The sequence below is a fragment of the Indicator indicator genome, chromosome 10, assembly GCF_027791375.1.
Source record: "Indicator indicator isolate 239-I01 chromosome 10, UM_Iind_1.1, whole genome shotgun sequence".
NCBI lineage: Eukaryota > Metazoa > Chordata > Aves > Piciformes > Indicatoridae > Indicator > Indicator indicator.
The window spans coordinates 30611482-30633851 of NC_072019.1; the positions used below are offsets into that span (position 1 = coordinate 30611482).

At 49.8% G+C, this 22370-nt stretch overlaps 1 protein-coding gene across 1 annotated transcript in view; it reads left to right on the plus strand.

Annotated features, from left to right (window-relative positions):
• Positions 1–11517, plus strand: part of PLPP3 (phospholipid phosphatase 3) — a 64294-nt gene extending 52777 nt beyond the window's left edge. Inside the window, exons 5-6 of the mRNA XM_054384253.1 lie at positions 4403–4579; positions 11392–11517. Coding sequence (XP_054240228.1) covers positions 4403–4579; positions 11392–11517 — 303 coding nt within the window. The remainder of the gene's footprint in view (positions 1–4402; positions 4580–11391) is intronic.
• Positions 11518–22370: the final 10853 nt, after the last annotated feature.

Here is a 22370-nt window from a genome sequence, read left to right on the forward strand (position 1 = left end):
GTTGTGTTTCACATCTTCCTTGTAGAACTAAGAGTAATGGTTTATCAGATACAAAAATTGGAGCTGATTTTGTTCTGCAACATGCTGGAACCTTGAGTTTTTGCCTTGTCACCTGGACTGGGCTGAGGCTCTTGAACCTGAAAATAACCTTGAGACTAAGCTGTGGCACTAGAGGAATATTTCCTATTTTGTGTGCTTTAAAAATGCTGCTCTCCACAAATGCTGGGTTTTCAGGGGGCATTGTCTCTGCACTGAGAAATTGTGTTTAAGCACACCAGGGCCTCCAGTTTGCTCTATCACCTCCTTCCTTGAACACTTCCCTGCCTGCTCAGTTTATTCTCAGTGGCAGATCACTGGGTGCACATAGACCATGGCCATGAAAATTCAGGCAGCCTAAGCACTGCAAACTGAAAATGCAGTTCCCTGCTAATGACCCACATAGATATTTGCTTGCAGGATGAAGTGCCTGCTGTTAAATCACTGCAAGTGGCTGTGCAGCTCCAGCTTTCCAACTCAGTGGTGGCTGCATTACACCTGGCTGTGTTTTATCTCACCAGTACTGGGGGTGCTGTTATTTTTCCTTCTGGGCAGAACATGCCTCTGATTTCTGTGTGCTGATTGTTGACTCATCTTGCTCACCAAGCACAGAAATTGTCATCACAAACTAGAGAACCAGCCCAGTGGTCTATCCAGTGGGCTTTGTTGTGCAGATCTAAAGAGCTGTAACTTGTCCTGTAGCTTCATGTGCACAAGCAGTGCCAGCTGCATGAGGTTCAACAAGTCAGAGAGCAAGGTCCTGCCTCTGGGTCGGGCCAGTCCCAGGCACAATTCCAGGCTGGGTGCAGAGTGGGTTGAGAGTAACTCTGAAGAAATAGACTTGGGGGTGTTGGTTGGTGAGAAGCTCCCCAGGAGCCAGCAGTGCCCTCATGCAGCCCAGAAGGCAGCTGTGTGCTGGGCTGCAGCAAGAGGAGTGTGGCCAGCAGGCCAGGAGAGGGGATTCTGCCCCTTGACTCTGCTCTGGTGAGACCCCACCTCCAATCCTCCCTCCAGCTCTGGTGTCCCCAGCATAAGGAGGACACAGAGCTGGTGGAGAGAGTCCAGAGGAGGCCACAAAGATGATCCAAGGGCTGGAACACCTCTGCTGTGAGGATAGGCTGAGGGAGCTGGGGGTGTTCAGCCTGGAGAAGAGAAGACTGCAGGGGGACCTTAGAGCTGCCTTCCAATATCTGAAGGGATCCTGCAGGAAGGCTGCAGAGGGACTTTTCATCAGGGTGTCTAGAGACAGGAGAAGGGGGAATGGTTTGAAGCTGAGGGAGAGCAGGGTTAGACTGGAGCTTAGGAAGAAGTTCTTCAGCATGAGGGTGGTGAGACTCTGGAATAAGCTGCCCAGGAAGGTTGTGGCTGCCTTCTCCCTGGAGGTGTTGAAGGCCAGGTTGGATGAGGCCTTGAGCAGCTGAGTCTAGTTGAGAGGTGTCCCTGCCCATGGTGGGGAGGTTGGAGCAGATGATCTGTGAGGTCCCTTCTAACCTGAGCCATTCTATGAAGATGTCATGGTGTGGCCAGTGTGTGCTGTGGTGATGTGGCTCTGTTCTCAGGCTCAGGCTGCTTTGTGGATCTATTCCCTAAAATCACAGTATGCATTGCCAGCGCTGAGCTGTTTTGGTACTGCTCTTTTCGATGTTAATTGGCTAACAATTGGGATAATTTGGAGCATCTGCTCCATTCAAATGCCATGATGTTCCATTTCCTCCATGGAGCCCAGTATGTGTTCCCTCCAGAGAGGGGGAAATGTGATGTTTATGCAGCAGCCAAATGAACTGAATTGGCCAAAATGATGCTTCCCCCTTACCAGCTTTCCAGTTCATTCTGCTCTCATAGGTGAATGGTTGTCATTAAGTCATTTGTGGTTTCAGAGAACCCAGCGAGAGCTTCATTCCCTCTCCTCTCAAGGCAGTGTGAATTGCTCTGAGTGTGTAAAAGGGATTGTAAATAGGTATTAAAGCCCTCTCCAGCCCTCTGATGTCACTGAGCCCAACCAGCCATGCTGGGTCTGACTTCCAGCGCTTCACTGAGGAGCAGGCAGAAAATGCCAGCAGTGGCTGAGCCCCATGGCAGTGGATCCGGGCCCAGGCTGAGCAGCATTTTCCAGGCTCTTTCTCACTCTTCATGCTACCAACTGCCCCTGTCCTCCCTGAGCCCAGAGGCTGCTGCTGCCTCCCTCCCACCCTTCCTGCAGCCTTCCTCCCCACTGGAAGGAAGTAGGGGAGGTACTACTTCCTCTGGTACCTCCATGTCTGGTAGTTTTAGGTTATACCTTTAAAAGTTCTCACAGATCTTGAACAGAAAGTGGTGGAATGCGAATAAATCACTCTTGGGTGTAAAAAGGAAAATAATAGTTCTAAACAATCCCATTAGAGAGAGATCTGCCATAAGATTTAGTTTGCAAAACAATGTTTCTCTCTTTTTGCTTCTTCACTCTGGGAGGGATGAACTTGCTTCTGCTTGGCCTTAGCTGCATTGTTTTGGCTAAGTCTAACAAAATATCTCTGCTCCTTTCTCTTGTCCCCTTTGTGTATGGGGTGGAGAAGAGGGAGGGAGAAGCTATCAGCTTCCCCTGCGCGGTTGTTTTAGACTATGCCTTTAAAATTTTTCACAGATCTTGAGCAGAAAGTAGTAAAAATGTAAATAAATGACTGCTGGGTGTAAAAAGGAAAATAATGATTACTCTAAACAGTTCCATTGGAGAGATATCTCCCATAAGATTTGGTTCCCAAAACAATTTCGCTCTCTTCTCCCTTCTTTGCTGGGGAGATACTAACTGGCTTTGCTGACCTTGGCCGCATCACTTTTATTTTGGCTAGGTCTAATATCTCTGCTTCTCTCTCTTGTCCTTTTTGTACAGGAGGGTAAGGGGGAGGCAGGGAGGGAGAAGCTGTTGCAGCTCTCCTGGCTTTTTTTGGCCAGGGAGGTCCTTGTGCTGTTTGTTAATTGTAAATCCCTGTAAATATTGTAAATATTGTGTATTGGTCCGTATTCATTGCATTCCATTGTAGATTGGTGTTCTTGCTTGTAAACACAGCTTTCATTTGCTTCCAACTGAGCTGACCTGGCAAATTTCATGTTGGTGGGGGGTGTGTGGAATTCTCAACCCACCGCGCCCAGCCGCGGGCAGCAGGTTGCCGTTTTCCTGCCCTCTCTTCCCGCCTGGCTTCCTGGTTCCCACAGGAACCGGCCGTGCCCACCGGCCGCAACGGAAACAGCCTCTGAGAGTCACCAGGGGGACAATGTCCATTTGACGTCACCACAGCTTCATCCTTCTGGGCTGAGGCAGGGCCTGGCTTTTCCCTCAATGGGTAGCAGTGACCCTGTGCCCGTGGGGTGGGGTGGCTGCTCCTACCCACCCCAGGGCTGGGAAGCGCGGTAGCAATGTCGGTGCCGTTTGGGATCTAAAATTGGCAGTGTTAGGTGGGTTTTGCATCCGCAGCTCTGTCTGGATAGGTGTGTGTAGGGGGGTGGCTCTGGAGGCAGGGACTGCTGTATGGATTCCTGTTGTTACTTTGAGGGATGCCATGGGTCTTGTGTGCCCCAAATTTGAGACCTTGCTTGTGTTGGCTGGAGCACCTCTCCTGGGGGGACAGACTGAGAGAGTTGAGGCTGTTCAAGTCTGGAGAAGGCAAGGATCCGAGGAGACCTTACCGTGGCCTCCCAGTATCTGAAGGGGGCTACAAGAAAGCTGGGGAGGGACTTTTTTAGGGTGTTAGGTAGTGATAGGACTAGGGGCAATGGAGCAAAACTAGAAATGGGTAGATTCAGATTGGATGTTAGGAAGAAGTTCTTCCCCATGAGGGTGGTGAGACACTGGAACAGGTTGCCAGGGAGGTGGTGGAAAACCTGGAGGTTTTTAAGGCCAGGCTGAATGTCTCTGTGAGCAACCTGCTCTAGTGTGAGGTGTCCCTGCCCATGGCAGGGGGTTTGGAACTGGATGATCCTTGAGGTCCCTTCCAACCCTGACAATTCTATGATTATTTGAAATAGCAGCGAGGAGGAGCTTCCTTACTCAGCCCACTGGGATGTTGTGTGGAGGTTGAAGCAAGGCTGCAGTATGAGGAAGGATACAGGAGGTCCCAAGGTCCTAGCTCCCCAAGGAAGAGCTGTACCCATCCACTTCTGCCATGAGCTAAAATTCCTCCTGTTCTTCTCCCCACTGTGGGAGGGAGGCCACACATCTGCAGAGCAGCCTTCTTCCTTGATAACTCTCCCTCCTTGAGCCAAAGGGCTGCAGGTGCCCTACAGCCAGCCCCACAGAGCTCTGCCACCTGAGCTCGTTTTGGGCACAGCTTCTCCTTCGCCATGCTCGAATTAACACAACCCTTTTATTTTTGTTTCCCTCTCTTCCCCACAGTTTTATCTGCAGGCCAGATTCACGTGGAAGGGAGCTCGGCTGCTTCGTCCCCTCCTCCAGTTCACCCTCATCATGATGGCGTTTTACACCGGGCTGTCCCGCGTCTCAGACCACAAGCACCACCCCACCGACGTGCTGGCAGGCTTTGCACAGGGGGCCCTGGTGGCTTACTGCGTGGTGAGTGGCACACACGGTGTGAGGAACAGCAGCTGGGATGCTGGGGGGGTGAGGGGACTTCTTGGGAATAGCTGGCACCTCCCCAGCTCCTGCTGCTGTGAGTTCATGTATGGGGAAGTGAGGCTGGAGAGCTGTCTGGCAGGAAGGGACCTGGGGTTTCTAACGGACAAGCAGCTGAACAGGAGCCAGCAGTGTGCCCAGGTGGCCAAGAAAGCCAATGGCATCCTGGCTGGGATTAGAAATGCTGTGACCAGCAGGAGCAGGGAGGGGATTGTCCCCTGGGACTCAGCTCTGGTGAGGCCACACCTTGAGTATTGTGTCCAGTTTTGGGCACCTCAGTACAAGAGAGATGTGGAGGTGCTGGAGCCAGTGCAGAGGAGGGAAACAAAGCTGGGGAGGGGCCTGGAGAAGAAATCTGATGAAGAGAGACTGAAGGAGCTGGGGATGGTTAGTTTGGAAAAGAGGAGGCTGAGGGGAGACCTCATTGCTGCCTTCAACTACTTGAAAGGACATTGTAGAGAGGTTGGTGCTGGTCTCTTCTCACAGGTAATTAGTGATAGAACAAGAGGGAATGGCCTCAAGCTGCCACTGGGTAGGTTTAGACTGGACATTAGGAAACATTTTTCCCAGCAAGAGTGGTCACGGATTGGAATGTGCTGCCCAGGGAAGTGGTGGAGTCCCCAAGCCTGGATGTGTTTCAAGGTGGTTTGGATGTGGTGCTTGGGGATCTGGTTTAGGGCTGAACCTTGTAGAAGTGGGTTCTGGGTTGGACTTGGTGATGCTGAGGGTCTCTTCCAACCTGAATGTTCCTGTGATTCTGTAACACACCCTCCCCCCTGTTACAGGTGGTGATGTGCTGCAGGGACTCACTCCAGTATCATCCCTGTGTGACAGCATAGAATCATAGAATGGTCTGGGTTGGAAGGGACCTCCAAAGGTCATCCAGTCCAACCCCCGCAGTCAGCAGGGACATCCTGCACTAGATCAGGTTGCCCAGAGCCCTGTCAAGGCTCACCCTGAATATCTCCAAAGATGGGGCTTCATGTGCAAACCTTGTTTGGAATCACAGAATCATTAAGGTTGGGAAAGCCCTCTAAGATCATCAACTCAAGCCATCTACCCAACACCACCACAGCCACTAAACCATGGCCCAAAGTGCCATTTCTGTGTGTTTTTTGAACACCTCCAGGGATGATGTCACCACTTCCCTGAGCAGCCTGTTTGCAGGGTGTAGTGCAGCTCAAGAGCAAAGCACCCTACCAAGTCTGGTGGTGGGTGCTCTGGTGGGCACTTAGTGCTGGTGGGTGCACCCTCCTTTGCTTTCTCCTCCCCAAGAGCAAACACCACTGCTGTGCTGGAGAGGTGAAGCAATTCCTCTTTTCTCTCTCACTCAAACTGCATATTCAGCCAAAAAAAAAAATCATCATTTAGGGGGTTTCCCCATCAGCCTTGAGATCATGGAGGCTCCTGGGCAGAGGGGTGCTGAGATGCTGATAGGCATTCAGGCAAGGGAGGGTATTGTCCTCTGGGCCAGCAGCCTTTGCTTCTCCAGCTGCTCTCAGGAGCAAGCACCAACTTGCTTGCAAGGCATACAAGTGGGGAGGTTGAGGTGGTTGGGATTATAGCTCTTCCCTCCACATTCCCAGCCAAAATGGGAGCAGGAATGGTGCCTGCCCAGCAAAGGGAGGCAGGGTGCCTGTGTTGGTGGTGGGTTTTTAACACACCAGAAGGGGCCTGTGAGAAAGAAGCAAAACAAAGGCTCTGCCCCTACTTGTCTTTGGCTGCTGGGTTTGTTCTCATGGAATTTGCTTCCCAAAGAGTGACCTGATGATTGTGCAACCCTGTAACTCAAAGAGACACATGCAGATAGCTAAAGCAGGCCAGGGTGGGGGGCACTGGGTTGGTAGAAACAAGGGGCTGGGGGTTTGCTTGTTCCCTGTGCCTGCACCAACTCCTGAAAGCAAGGTTTTAACAGCTTACAGCTTACTTTTCTTAACTGATCTAAAAGTAAAGCGGCCCTGGAGGCAAGGAATTAAGTCCACTAATGTTATATTTTGCAAGGAGAGAAAATAGGTTATTTATGTGCTTCCCACTCGTTGATGATATGCCAAAGCCAAGACAAAACTGTCATTGTTGGGCAGTTTTTATGAAGCATTCTGAACTCTCTGAGCAGTAGCTGCTGAGTTTTGCTGTTGCCTGGTGCCAGTGTCCCTTGTGGGGCTGGCACATGCAGAGGGATAATACTACAGAAGTGTGTGAGTGCACCCTGCAGCAATAGCATTACAGGTCCTGTTTCTTTCATTCCAGTATTGTCAGGGTGTTCTTCCAAACCCCTGGTAACTTTTCCTGTCCCAGCAGTCAGCTGTGGCACTGCAGGTGGCCCTGGGTCATGCAGGGGAGCAGTGAAGCAGCTTCACTCAGTGCAGGCATTGCACTTTGTCTCTTGTGGAATTGTTGAGACACGGAGTGCACATCCCCAGGAGGCATTTACAAGGGGATGCTTACCTCTCAGTGTGCCTTTCTGGCTGAGGGGTGGGAGAACAGCAATGTATAGGGGAAGTAGGGACCAGGAGATCCATCCTTGGATCCCAGCAGTGGTTTCAGAAGGACAATAACTCTCCGGATGCTGGAGACGGGTGTCCGGATGCCTCCCGGCCGGGCCGAGCAGCAGGGCTGGCTGTCCCCTCCCGGCCCTCCAGCAGCTGGAAGCTGTGCTGGGAAGGGGAGGCTGTGGTGGTGCTGGGCTGGTTTTCCTGTGTCAAGGTAAACCGACATAGGAAGCAGCTGCCTGGACTTCCACAAGCAGGCTTATGTCTGCCTGCAAGCCAAGGGCAACCTGTGCTGCTCTTCCCACCTGGCTCGTGGAGGGGACTGTTGTCTCTAAAGACTTTGCAGGCATGGCTTGGTAGCTGGGGACATCTCAGGCAGCAGCTTAGGACTTGGGGCAGAGTTCAAACACTGCCCTTGCCCCGTTTCATGAGCTTTCAAAGAATCATCAGTATGATGTTCTTCTGAACCTGGCTTGGCTGGCATGAGCCATTGCCTATCCTCTCTTTTGGGAGCTGGCAGGAAGGGTCACCCTGAGACTCCCTGGAGTTTGCATTGCATGTATAGTTTAGCAGCTTTTTGCTAGAGTTGCTGCTATATCTGAGCAGTCACTGGGATGTCCTGGGGATCCTGGCCCAGCTCTGTGATCAGTTCTTTTGCACAGGATGCTCTGAAGCACCGGGAGGGACCTGGAGACTCCATCTCCAACCTCTCTCTTCCCCCAGCAAAGCCTTCAAGGGTCCACTCAGATGATAGGCAAGGGCTGTTAAAATACCATGGTTATCAGGCTGTAATTCTCAGTAGAAACCAATTGTGGGCTTCACCTCTGAGGGCTGCCAGAGCTTAAATCCAGGTTGTGCTGCAGCAGACACGTTTGTCCTTCAGTGCCTGAAATAACAAGCAGAAAACATCAGTGTCAAGCGCTTCCAGCTGATGAAACATTCAGACTCAGCTCCAGGGTGAAATATGCTGAGGATTTCTTAAATGGAAACAGTTTTTTGTGCTCCTTGTAGGCAGCCTGCTCTGTGGCCTGTAGTTTGTCTCCTCTGACAGAGAGAGAAAAGCGGAGATGTCAGGAGGACGTGCTCCTGGTGTCCCTCTGCTTAGCTCAGAGGAGTTGTTTTGACCTCTTCCTGCGTGATAAAAGATTTCTTCAGTGTCACGAAAAGGAGTGAGAATGAAGTGAAAGGGGAAGATATTGGCTCACTTTGTGTAGTAGGCTCCCAGTCCTCTGCCATCAAGTTTTCTTTATGGGTGGAGAGCACCTTCTACAGGAAATGGAGCTAATCCAAGTGAAAAACTTTGCAGGTTTATTAGGCCTTTTTTGTGTTCAACAGTTCAAGCATTAGCAGGATTTAACACAGTTTTAACCCCCAAAGATCACGTTTCATGATTCCTCTAAGTGTTTACATAACCTCCAGCCATCTTAAAAGTGAAATACAGTTTAAAGAGAAATGGAACCTCTTACCCAGGCTCTGAATTAAACCCTGGAAAGCAGCAAGCAGCACAGCAAAAGCTAAAATACCCGAGATGACACTCCACCATAATTCATTCCTGTCCAAAATAAGGAGCAGACTGGCTGTAATCCTCCTGTACTGCTTGCACTCCGCAATCCCCTCCCAGAAACTGATTCGTCACGGCTGTCTTGGGGCAGAAATTGGACATCTTTTTGATTGAATCCAGCTCTCTGAGGTGGGTAGGTGAGTGAGATGGCATCAAAAATGCTCCAAGCCAGCCAATCAGGGGATTTGTACTTTTTAATGTCCCGAAAGAAAACCATTGCCAGAGGAGTTCGACACTGCAGTGCTGCAGCAAGAGGCCAGTCTCCAGCCTGTCATCCTCGACGGGACCAGCTGGATCCTGTTATTTAACCAACCAAAGGTGCCACTTGGATGCCCTCTGAACAACTTTTCTTGGCTCTGTTACACAACTGGACACCAGCACGCTACTGAAAAATGAGCTGGTTCCTCTGTCAGCACCTTCCCTGCCTTTTCACAGAGCAATAAATGCTGAACAACAATAGCTGAGCTTCCTCCCCCCCTGGTTATCATTGTAGGAGTAAATTGCTGCTTAGAGCAGGTTTGCTGTCTGTTCAGCTCAGCTCCTTATCTGCCCCTGCTGCTACAGACTTGCCCAAGTTGTGTCCAAGGACGAGCAGACCTGCTGCATAGGGCTCTGGGTAGCTAGAAAATGTGGAGATACATGTGGGGAAAACTCCCTCCCTGTGCTACACAGCCTGGATGTCCTAATCTATTATTACTCCTTTGAGCACCTCAGACTTAATTTCCCCCCAGCTCCTGATTTCTCTTGGTGCTTACATGTTACCTTCAAGCCCTATGGGAGAAAACTCATATGTGCTGCCTAATTCCTACACCACTTGAGGCTATTCCAAGGCTTCAGCTCAGCAAACCCACAGCTTGGTCCACGTTATCAATGCTGATCTGAAATGAGGCAGCAGATTTGGGCTGGGAGAGGGAGCCAGCGACAGGAGTGAAGTCTGGGGCTTTGGTAGCAGCTAGCCACATAGAAGCATAAATGGTCTGGGTTGAAAGGGACCTCCAAAGCCCATCTAGTCCAACCCCCTCTGCAGTCAGCAGGGGCATCCTCAAGTAGATCAGGTTGCCCAGAGCCCTGTCAAGCCTCACCTTGAATATCTCCAGGGATGGGGCCTCAACCACCTCCCTGGGCTACCTATTCTCATGATGAGCCCTGTTCGCTCCTTGCCACTTTTTGTTCCCATCCAGAGGCTCTCTGCCTTCTGACTCTTTTCCCTTCTGGCACAGGGCTGAGGTTTGGCAAGGGAGAAAGTGCCCCCAGTCCTGGAGGGCTGATAAGCTTTGTGCAACGGCTGCCAAGGGAGGATGTGGAAGTTTCCTTCCAGCACTTTGTTTCTTATTGTGTTGCTGCCTCCCGAAATTGCCAAGCGCTGGGGTTTTCACATCCGGGAGCGGGGTTACATCACGGGATACTTAGGAAGGAGCAGTCAGGAATAGCTTCTCCTCTCCTCAGGCTTTGGCTTCAGGACCAGACCCTGCCCTTCTACTGGTGCCTTGGTGGGGCCTGAGGAGAGAGAGCATCACGCACAGTTGACTCCTGGCTGATAACTTAGCACCGCTTTGCTCTGAAAGCTTTTAATTGCTTACCTGAAGTCTGGCTGAATGAATTGTTTCATACCTGACTCCATCCCTAAAGCCACTCAGCATGAGTCAGGGCAGCCCTTTGGAGAGACCTGTGTGATTTTATAGGAGTGTGGGCCGTGGATCTGTTTCCTGGCTTTCCAACCCACTCAGCGGAGGTTTGGCTGTTGCCCTCGGTGATCAGGCAGTGAGACATGAACTTGCTCTGTACTCTTTTTACATGGTGCTTTGTGAGGACTGAGCCACTTGGAGATTTCACTGCTCTCAGTGTTAGAGGCAGGCATTCATCAGGCATTCTGCTAGAGAGCAGCCCTGTGGAGAAGGACCTGGGAGTCCTGGTGGACAGCAAGTTGTCCATGGGACAGCAATGTGCCCTTGTGGCCAAGAAGGCCAATGGGATCCTGGGGTGCATTCAGAGGAGTGTGTCCAGCAGATCCAGGGAGGTTCTCCTTCCCCTCCATTCTGCCCTGGTGAGACCTCACCTGGAATACTGCATCCAATTCTGGGCTCCCCAGTTCAAGAGGGACAGGGATCTGCTGGAGAGAGTCCAACAGAGAGCTACCAGGGTGACAAAAGGACTGGAGCACTGCCTTATGAGGAGAAGCAGAGAGACCTGGGGCTGTTTAGTCTGGAGAAGAGAAGACTGATAGAGGATTTAATAAATGTTTATAAATATCTGAGGGCTGAGTGTCAAGAGGGAGGGGACAGGCTCTGCCCACTTGCACCCTGGGATAGGACAAGTGGCAGTGGATATAAACTGCAGCACAGGAGGTTCCACCTCAACATGAGGAGGGTCTTCTTTACTGTGGGGGTCACGGAACAGTGGAACAGGTTGCCCAGAGAGGTTGTGGAGTCTTCTCTGGAGACTTTCAGGCCCCATCTGGATGTGTTCCTGTGTGACCTGTGCTGGATTCTGTGGTGCTGCTCTGTCAGGGGGGGTGGACTGGAAGGTCTCTGGAGGTCCCTTTCAAGATCTAACATCCTGTGAGCCTGTGAACAGCACACACACACACACAAAACGTGCTATTTTTGCAGGTTAAACATACCTGTATATTCTGTGCATGAAGTCTTTGAGCACAAATCATCACCCAGCCTGCCTAACTTTGCCTTTCCCACTTCTCCCCGCAGGTGTTTTACGTCTCAGATCTCTTCAAACCCAAGACAAAGTCTTGCCTGCCTCCACCACCCATCCGGAAGGAGATCCTTTCACCTGTGGACATCATTGAGAGGAATAACCATCACAACATGGTGTAGACCTTCAAGAAATTGGATGGCTGTTGTATTTTATTTGAAAAGGGTTTTTTTGGTTTTTTTTTTTTTTTGTTTATAGTTTTTGGCAAAAAAAAAAAAAAAAAGAAAATGACTGCTGACAGCAACTACCTGCTGCTCTCAAATCTCATCAGACAGTAGAATGTAGGGAGAGGCTTTTCTTGCCCGACCAGTAAAAGTCTTACTCTGTGGTCTTTTCAGCTTGCAACACTTGGAGGAAAGGGGGTTGGTGGTCAACTTAAGGCAAAAGCAACGAGGGAGGAAGGCAAAAAAAAAAAAACAAACCCAACAAATCCCACCCACTAACCACAAAAAGCTGAAGCAAACCAAGAGAGGTGCCGGAGCTCTGGGATGTGCAATTGGTTTGAGTGTTCATGTTGTAGTGAACGCCACATTGTTCCTAGCCTGATGTACACTGAGGGGTTTTTGGAAAGCTGGCCACCTGAGGTGTTGTTTGGTTTGGGGTTTTTTGTTTTGTTTGTTTGTTTGGTTTTGTTTTGGTTTTGTTTTGTTTTCACTATGAAGATTTCCAGGACCTGCAAGCAAAAAAAGAAAACAAAACCAAAACCCAACTCCTGACTAAGTTGTCGAGCACTAGAGACGAGAAAAACAGCAGTGAGTCGAGATCTGGAATCGGATAGGAAGAGTTGGGTTTTATTCTCCTTTGTTGAGACTAAGTTTATTTTCGCCTCCTCTGTTCCATACTGTGACTTAGTTTAGAAGAAGCTTGCCCAGTCCAAGACCTCCAGAGGGTCTCTGTTCACACTACACGCCTCCAAGGAGCAGTGCTGAGACGCGTGGGGGAGGATGAGTAGCTCCCACCTTCCGCGCAGAGAAGCCACATTTCTTCCTCTCTGCTCGCTCGCTCCCCGGAGAGGGTTCATCCTGCCTGACCCCCTGGGCCCTGCACAGCACCCACAGATGACCCTTCACGGAAAAGAGAATCCTCTGCTTCCCAGCCATCCTCCTCCTTCCCAAAAAATCCATCCCTGCGCCCGCGGGAGCTGGCGGTTCACAAGTGGGTCGCAGCAGCTCGGCTGAAGACACCTTGGCACTACCACCCCGGGGCTGAGTCCTGGGGAAACTTTGACCCTGTAGTTTCGGGACGGGCTGCTGGGCGGCACGTCCCAGCCTGGCTGTCAAGTGGGTTTGTGCATCCCCCTGATTCCCCACCACCACCTCCTCTTCCTCCTCCTCTTCCCTTGGGCCACCCCAGATGTGTGCCGCGGCAGGTCCCAGGCCCTGTGCTGCGCTCAGTGGTAAATTGGTCATTGCTATATCGAGTGGGATGATGGTGGATTTATGACCTTTTGGGGTTTTTGGGGTTTTTTCTGTGTTTTTTTTTTTTTCCCAGAAACCACAGGTTCTTGGTTTGCAGCCCTTTCACAGAGCACCTTTGCAAAAGGGATCCCAGCCATTTGCACATCCTTCTTAACAGAATCCGTCCTATCATTTCAACTCTTAGCAAGCTATGATTTTTTGGTTTTGTTTTGTTTTTTAATCTATAAATATTATATAAATAATGTATAAAACCTTAAAAATTAACTATGTAAAATATTATTTCTTGAAACAATTTTAGATATATCCACTATTGACTATAAACTGTGTCCTGACCTGTGTTATTTACATTTTGCTGCTTAAGAAAAAGCATTGAATTAATTTTGTTTTGTTTCAGTTTGTTTTGTTTTGTTTTTTTTTATAGTCGACTAAAATATTGTAGTTCTGTGGTAGTAATATTTTAATGAAAATAACTACAATTAGAGACATTTGTATAAAAAAAACATATTAAATTGTCTGTATTTTTGTAATGTTCCTTTTTTTTCTTTTTTTTTCTTTTGTTTTGTAAAGAGAAGAATATTCAAAAAGACTTTTGTAGAATACAAAATTGAAGTTTGTATCTGCGAAATTATTGCTGTATAAATGTGCTTTTTAAATAAAAGCTCATAACACAACTAAATAATCCTGGTGCTGCAAGCTGCCTTCTGCCTTTTGGGTTGACCTTCTGCTCTCAGACATTGCCCAGCAGGACAGTTCATTAAATCATAGAGTCACTAAGGGTGGACAAGACCTTTGAGATCATCAAGTCCAGCCACAACCCAGCTACCACAGCCACTAAACCATGTCCTGAAGCACCACAACTACAGCTTCTTCAGCACCTCCAGGCATGGTGACTCCACCACCTCCCTGGGCAGCCTGTTCAAACCCCTCACCACTCTCTCAGTAAAGAATTTTTTGCTAATGTCCAATCTAAACCTCCCCTGGCACAACTTCAGCTCATTTTCTCTCATCTTGTCACTGGTTACTTGGGAGAAGAGACCAACATCAGCCTCACTCCAACCTCCTTTCACATAGCTGTAGAGAGCAATAAGATCTGCCCTCAGTCTTCTCCAGACTAAGCAACCCCAGCTCCCTCAGTCTCTCTTGTATGACACCCTCCAAACCTCTCACCCACCTTGTTGCTCTTCTCTGGACAGCTCTGGAGATGCTCCAGCACCTCAATGTCTTCCCTATCCTGTGGAGCCCACAATTGAACCCAAGCTGTGGCCTCCCCAGGCCTGAGCACAGAGGCATCATCACTGCCCTATTCCTGCTGGCTACACTGGTTTTGATCCAGGACAGGACACTTGGCCTTCTTGGCCACCTTGGCACACTGCTGGCTCATGTTCAGCTGCCCACCAGCACCCCCAGATCCTTTTCCACCAGGCTGCTCTCCAGCCACTCTGCCCCAAGCCTGCAGCATTGCTTGGGGTTGTTGTGACCAAAGCACAGAACCCAGCACTTGGCCTTGTTAAACCTCAGCCCACTGACCTCAGCCCATCCACTGAACCTGTCCAGATCTCCCTGCAGAGCCTTCTTCCCCTTGAGCAGCTTAACACTGCTGCTCAATTTAGTGTCATCTGCAAACCTTCTGATGGTGCCCTCAATCCCCTCATCCAAATAAGATACTAAACATAACTGGGCCCAACACCAAGCCCTGGGGGACACCACCTGGGACAAGCCACCAGCTGGATTGAACTCCCTTTATCACAAGTCTTTGGGCCAGGCCAGCCATCCAGTTTTCAATCCAGCAAAGAGGGGGTGGGGGTGACCCTTTGGAATTTGATGATACATGGGGGAATCTGGATTAAAAAAAGGACCTGATACCACTTTTGATGGGCACACAAGAAGGGTTCACCAGCTCCTCACTGGAGAGGGTGTGATGAAGACAGTCATGGATTGGTATTGAACTGCTCTTGCCTATGCCCAGTCTTTGAGCAAATGCCTTTTTATTGAGTGCATCCCATGTTCCTTTAGCAACATTATAAGCTTTATTGGAATAATACTGAAATAAATCCAGGTCTGAAGAGCCACAGCCCAGCTTCTGGGTGTCCTTGACCACCCCTGACTACGAGGCCCCACAACTCCTCTCTGTGCTAACACCTTTAGCAGCCAAACAAAAAAAAACAAAACAAAACCTTGCAGCTTGCTGAGCTGCAAAGATGTGGGTGGAAAGGGCAAAAGAAGCCCACAGCACCAAGTGCTGGGATACACACGTGTGCCCAGAATCCAGTTCCAACCCAGCTTTGATTTGATTTGATTGGATTTTTTTTTTTTAATCACTATTTTTATTTTCCCTCCTCTTCCATAAGGATATCTCCCTCTCTGGAGATAATTCAAGACCTACCTGGATGAGTTCCTGTGTGACCTGGTATAGGTGATTGTTATGGTGTGGCGGGCTGAAATTCCCCTCCCACAATAACAACTCCACACTAGCTCAGTCTGGAAGCAAATGAAGCTGTATTTCCAGGCAAAACTACAATCTATGATGAAATGCAATGAGTATGTACAAATATACACAACTCACAACATTTACAAATATGTACAATTAACAGAAAAACACAACCAAGCCCCCTAACCCTGCTTCTTTCCCTCCCCCCCCCATTCCCAGAGCCAGCAGGCAAAGGGGAAAAAAGCCAAGAAGCAAAGAGATTGTTAGGAACTTAGCTTTTCAAGGTCAGTATGGGGGTGTGTGTTATGCCCAGCAGAGAGACACCAGACACAAAGACCGAGAGACTGCCTGTACCTTGTTTTGAGTACTGACTCTTAACCATTTCTCTCTCTCCAATGGAAGTGTTCAGAATAATCATTATTTTGCTTTCTTACACCCAGATGTGATTTATTTACATTCTTTCACTTTTCTGCTCGAACTTTGTGAGAAGAAAGTAAAGGTATAGCCTTAAAACCATCACAACCCACCACCCATGGCAGTGATCCTGCTTTGGCAGGGCGGGGGGTTGGACTGGATGATCTCTTGAGGTCTTTTCCGGCCCCTAACATTCTGTGATGATTCTGTGATAAGGAAACGAACTCCTCAGCGGTGACACACAGGCGGCCGGAGCCGTTTCGGCCACTCCTCAGGCGAACCACACCGGCAAGATAACGCCGTGCAGAAATGGCTTGCAAGAATGCATGACAGGAAGCAAACACCACATCAAACTGCACATCAGGAGCAGGTGGAAATTAAGCAAGCAGAAGGCAGCCAGCACTTGCTATTATTATCCAAATTAGCACCAACGTTTTACTATGCACCGAAGAGCTTTGTCGACCCACACCTGCCCTAAATGCAAAGGGAGCTGTCGTGGTGTCCCAGGTGATATGGAAGTATTCAGGGGTTGAGTGTGTGTTGCAGAGGTGAGATTTCAGTTTTGGGGTGATGGATGTGAGGACAGGCTCTTGATTCCCCAGTTTAGCTCCAAAATACCACAGAATCAGCCAGATTGGAAGAGAACTGCAAGACCATCAAGTCCAACCATCACCCAACCCTATCTAATCAACCATGGCACTAAGTGTCTCATCCAGGCTTTTCCGGAACACCTCCAGGGACCTCGACCCCACCACCTCCCTGGGCAGCCCATTCCAATGAACAATTTCTCTTTCTGTAACGAACTTCGTTCTAAGATCAAGCCTAAATTCCCCCCCACACAGCTTGAGATATGCTGCCCCATTTCAAATAACCTGGGTGGGAGAAGGAACCTCTGCAACATGTGCCTGCACCTGGCAATAGCTCAGCTGGCCCCATGGCCCCTTTCGTGTGCTGGGCTGGCTTGGGTGCAGCAAGAGCTGGGCTGAGAAAAGTGTTTGCTTTGCATCTGAACCCCCCCAGCTACTTGGAAGAAAACAGGAATACAGATGTCTAGGTGAAAGAGGAGGGCTTGAAGAAGTGTCAGAGGGGAAACGGCGCAGGAGGTGATAAGAGACGGGGCAGAGCTGGCAGCCGCAGTGCTGATGAGTCACGGGACCTCACTCAGGATGTGTGGGTCAGGTTCGGAAGAGGGAGAAAAGGCCATGGATAAATTTATGGGAGGCTTGAAGATGATAGCGTGGGGCTGAGCATCAGCAGTGCCAAGTCCTATTTCTGGCTGAGTGATAGTCGCTTCCTCCTCTGCTTCCCGTCCATCTCCCCAGGGCTGTCCGATCCCATCCGTGTCCTCAGACTGTGAGGGTAAGGGGGTGACTTCCCAGAGCAGCCTGTGCCTGTGGGGGGGGGGAGGGAGGGGGTGCAGCTTTGTGGGGTTTCACCCCTGCCAACTGCTTGGGAAATAAGTGAAGAGGGGTGATAACTGCTGGAGGTATGGATGGGAGAAGACAGTACATGAGGGCATGGTCTAGGGGAGCTTTCTGGGTCGGCTGAGCATAGAGTTGAGGTACTCCAGGAGGAAGGAGGGCTGTGTTAAATGAGCACTCAATGAAACCCCACAGAGAAGTGAAAGCCAAAGGAGCAGGGGTGTAGATACCACAAGCCAGGGTGTATCTATTTCCATCGCTTCCTATGGGGCAAGAAGGAAGTGAAAGAGAAATGGGTGAAATGGAGAAAAAAAAAACAAACCCAAAGGAGTGCTGGGATCCTAAAGCAACCACTTCTGCAGGCAGTCCCTGAGCAGTGTCTGCGTGTGCAGCTGGAGCTTGCACCCTGCATGGTTGTGATGTTTGGTCCCTCACACAAACGCACGTCAGCAGCGATGCTGAGCAGCCAGCAGCCTTGGGGGCTGCTGCTCTGCAGGATGCTCTGAACCACAGAATCACAGACTGGCTTAGGTTGGAAGGGACCTCAGTGATCATCTACTCCAACCCTTTTCCCCTACACTTCTCAACTATACTCAGTTCCCCAAAGCCTCATCCAATCTGGCCTTGAACACGCCCAGCACCTCCAGGGAGGAGGCATCCACAACTTCCCTGGGCAGCCCACTCCAGAGTCTCACCACCCCTGCACCAAAGAACCTCCCCTCCAGATGCAGTCCAACCCTACTCTCCCTCAGCCCCAAACCACCCTCCCCATCCCATCTCCAGACACCCCCACAAAAAGTCTCTCCACAACCCTCCCACAGGATCCCCTCAGCCACCAGAAGGCAGCTCCAAGGTGCCCCAGGAGTCCTCTCCTCTCCAGGCCCAACAACCCCAGCTCCCCATCCCCACAGCAGAGGTGTTCCAGCCCCCTGACCATCTCCATGGCCCCCCCCTGGACTCACTCCAACAGCTCTGCGTCCTTCTTAAGCTGGGGACACCAGACCTGGATGCAGTATTTGAGGTTATCTGAGATGGTTTCTTCAGCTGCAAGTGGTTTTAAGGGGAGACAGATAATTGAAACATAATATGCATGGGTGGTATGACTCTCTGCATGCTTTGCTGCAGCCATCCCACCAAGGGAAGATGGATGGACAATCTCAGGTGCCTCTTCTGGAGAAGAGAAGGCTCTGAGAAGACCTTCTTGTGGCCTTCCAGTATCTGAAGAAAGCTGGGGAGGGAGTTCTTTGGGTGTCAGGCAGTGACAGGACTAGGGGGGATGGAGCAAAACTAGAAATGGGGAGATTCAGATTGGATGTTAGGAAGAAATTCTTCTCCATGAGGGTGGTGAGACATTGGATGAGGTTGCCCAGGGAGGTGGTGGAAGCCTCATCCCTGGAGGTTTTTAAGGCCAGACTTAGAGCAACAAGTGTGAGGTGTCCCTGCCCATGGCAGGGGGTTTAGAAGTAGATGATCCTTGAGGTCCCTTCCAACCCTGACAATTCTATGATTCTATGTAAACAAGGAGTGTTGCTGGAGCCCGAGGCTGGCTGCTGGTTGTGGCCTTTAGTGCAGCAAAATCTGAGCTCTGCTCACACCGATGCTAATCGGAGGCTGTGGAGCGCGCAGCAGAGTCAGCCTTTGATGCTGGGGCCTGGCTGGCAGATCCTTTCTGCACCAGGGGCCCTTCTGGTCAGACCTGTCTTTTTTAGCACAGAGACCGGTTCGACGTGTTCTCAGAGGCAGGGCTTGGTGCCTGCACCTGACTGCCATGGGAGCAGGTCTTTTGTTCCAGGGTAAGAAAGGTTTACGCAAGCCCCAGGTTCGGCCCCGTGTTTCGATGCACCTAAACAGCTTCACTCAGCAAGAATGCTTGGCAGCTGGAGAGGCTGAAGCTGTTGAACTTTTGCTCAATGAATTTGGGATATGAAGCTCTCAGTCAAGGGAGGGGGAGGGAGGAGATTCAACCTGCAAGCCCAGGCCTGTTTTTGTCATGATCCAAACCCATGTTGTTTTGGGTATCCACAGTTTTTGTTCAGCAGCGTTCGGTTGTGGAGCCAGAGGATGATCAGAGGGCTGGAGCTCCTCTCCTATGAGGACAGACTGAGAGAGTTGAGCCTGTTCAGTCTGGAGAAGGGAAGGCTCCAAGGAGACCTTACCGTGGCCTTCCAGTATCTGAAGGGGGCTACAAGAAAGCTGGGGAGGGACTTTTTAGGGTGTCAGGCAGTGATAGGACTGGGGGGAATGGAACAAAACTAGAAATGGGGAGATTCAGATTGGATGTTAGGAGGAAATTCTTCCCCATGAGGGTGGTGAGGCACTGGAAGAGGTTGCCCAGGGAGGTGGTAGAAGCCTCATCCCTGGAAGTTTTTGCAGCCAGGCTGGATGTGGATGTGAGCTCTAATGTGAGGTGTCCCTGTCCAGGCAGGGAGGTTGGAACTGGATGATCCTTGAGGTCCCTTCCAACCCTGACAATTCTGTGATTCTATGATATCTTGGGCTGAGGTCCTGCAGCACTGGAAGGTGGATGCCAAGCCCATGCCCATGGCTGTTGTGCAGCACAGCCATCCCTGGAGCCAGCACCTCAGGTTGGCTGCAATTCTCCCCCCCTACCTCTCCTTTCTCTTGGCACACCTTCTGCCTTCACCCAGCATTCTCCTCCCAAAAGGCAGCTGATCCCTACCTTGTGTTTACCTCTGGAGACCAGATCAGAGGCTCAGATTTTATGAATGAAGTGAATCACTTGCCTCTTGGCTTCTGTAAACATGGTGCCTATACCTTCCCACAGACACCAGCTACTACTCATCTCCACCACACTTACCTACCCTTGCTTGCCGGGTGCCAGGTGATGGCCCTGGCACAACCCCCATGGCCAACCCGCTTCTCTTACCAAGCTACGCCAGGGTTGAACAGCAGCTGTCGCCTTCACTGAGGGAAGCAGCAGGTTAGAAAACAACCTCCTGTTGACTCAGTGGGGGGTAAGAAAACACACAAACAAGCCCCAAAACCCCAACCACTTTCAATTAGCACCTTAGCTCGCCACCCCCACTGGCACCAGCCGGCGCGGGAGGGCTGCCTGCGTTAGCTTGTCTTGAGTTACAATTTCCTCAGGGCACAGACTGCACCTCTGTATGTCTTTGGGTAGCAGTGCTCAGACTGGTTGGGATGAGTCCCCACCCTGTCCTATCTGTAGCTAGAAGGGAGTGAAGTCACAGTGTGTATGTGTGTGTGGGGAGGGAGGGAGGGAAAATTTCCTTCGAAAGTCTCGTTCTGCCAGTCACTGCCCGGCTGGAGAGCTGCCGCCGCCGCCGCAGCTTTTAATATGTAGTGGCACGGCCTCACGCTGCATTGAGGGGGTTATTTTTGTCTTCAATCCAGCAAGTAATCTCCTTGCCTTGTTTCTTTGTCATCCTCTCTCTCATCAGGTAGCTCTCAGCACTGGGTTTTGGGGCACGTGAAGGAAAGCAGGAGGCTGCCGGGTGATTCGCTGCTGGGGGCGAAGGCTTCGGCAGCTGCGGAAGGCAAGAACTCTCCGGGGTTTGATCTCCTGTGTGCTGAGGGTTCATAACCAGCAGGAACAATGGGTTGTTGTTCAAGAAACAACACCTTTCAGTCTTGCCACATGTCAGCAGAAAGCTGAGAAAAAGAAGCAGCAGAACACCAAACTGTGTGTCCGTGCTCCGATGTGGATGGGAGAAATGGGAATTGAGGGGAGTTCAGCCTGCTCCTGAAGTCTGTCAGGTGATTACAGGGTCACAGGATGTTAGGGGTTGGAAGGAACCTGCAGAGATCATCCAGTCCAACCCCCCCCCTGACAAAGCAGGACCATAGAATCTAGCACATGTTGCACAGGAAGGCATCCAGATGGGTCTGGAAAGTCTCCAGAGAAGACTCCACAGCCTCTCTGAGCAGCCTGTTCCAGTGCTCTGGGACCCTCACAGTGAAGAAGTTCCTCTTCATGTTGAGGTGGAACCTCCTGTGCAGTAGTTGACATCCATTGCCCATTGTCCTGTCACAGGGTGCAACTGAGCAGAGCCTGTCCCCTCCCTCCTGACACCCAGCCCTCAGACTGAAGCTATAACAAGACTGGAAATAATCTGACTGCTCTTTGCCACCTGAAAAATGAATGCAATGAAGCAGGGACAGGAGCACTGCCCTATGAGGAGAGGCTGAGAGCCCTGGGGCTGTTCAGTCTGCAGAAGAGAAGGCTGAGAGGGTATTTAATAAATGTTCATAAATATCTGAGGGCTGAGTGTCAAGAGGGAGGGGACAGGCTCTGCTCACTTGCACCCTGGGATAGGACAAGGGGCAATGAATATCAACTCCAGCACAGGAGGTTCCACCTCAACATGAGGAGGAACTTCTGCACTGGGAGGGTCACAGGGCACTGGAACAGGCTCCCCAGAGAGGTTGTGGAGTCTCCTTCTCTGGAGACTTTCCATACCCATCTGGATGTGTTCCTGTGTGACCTGTGCTGGATTCTATGGTGCTGCTCTGGCAGGGGGGTTGGACTCAATGATCTCCAGAGGTCCCTTCCAACTCCTTACATCCTGTGATCCTGTGAAAGCCATCACTGAGCAGGAACTGGTGTGAAAAGTTTGGCTTTCCAGCCCTGCTTTGACATCTCTGTTTCCAGGTGTGTGGTGGGAGTGCAGGAGAGCTGAGGTCAGCCTGAGATATAAACTAAATGAAGGAGAGTTTAATTCCTGCTGGGTTGATCTTGCCCCTGGAGAAACATCATGAACAGAACAGGAAGGGCCTGAGAAGCAAAAGGCAAGCTAGAATGTAAAATAAAATGTGAAATAAAATGTGAAATGTGAAATAAAATGCAAAATGTGGAATAAAATGTAAAATGTGAAATAGAATGCAAAATGTGGAATAAAATGCAAAATGTGAAATAAAATGCAAAAGGTGAAATAAAATGTGATAGGTGAAATAAAATATGATAGGCAAAATAAAATATGAAAAGTAAAATAAAATATAAAATAAAATCTAATGCATAAAATAAAATCATAAACCACAGAAAGAAAATAAAATCTGAAATGTAAACCAAAATCTAAACTGTAGAATAAAATTATAAAATAAGCCACAGAGAGAGAAAATCAAATCTGAAATGTAACCCAAAATCTAAAATGTTGAATAAAATTACAAAATAAAATACAGAAATAAAATCAAATCTGAAATATAACTCAAAAATCTAAAATGTAGAATAAAATTATAAAATAAAATACAGAAATGAAATCAAATTGAAATGTAACTCAAAAATCTAAAATGTAGAATAAAAATATAAAATAAAA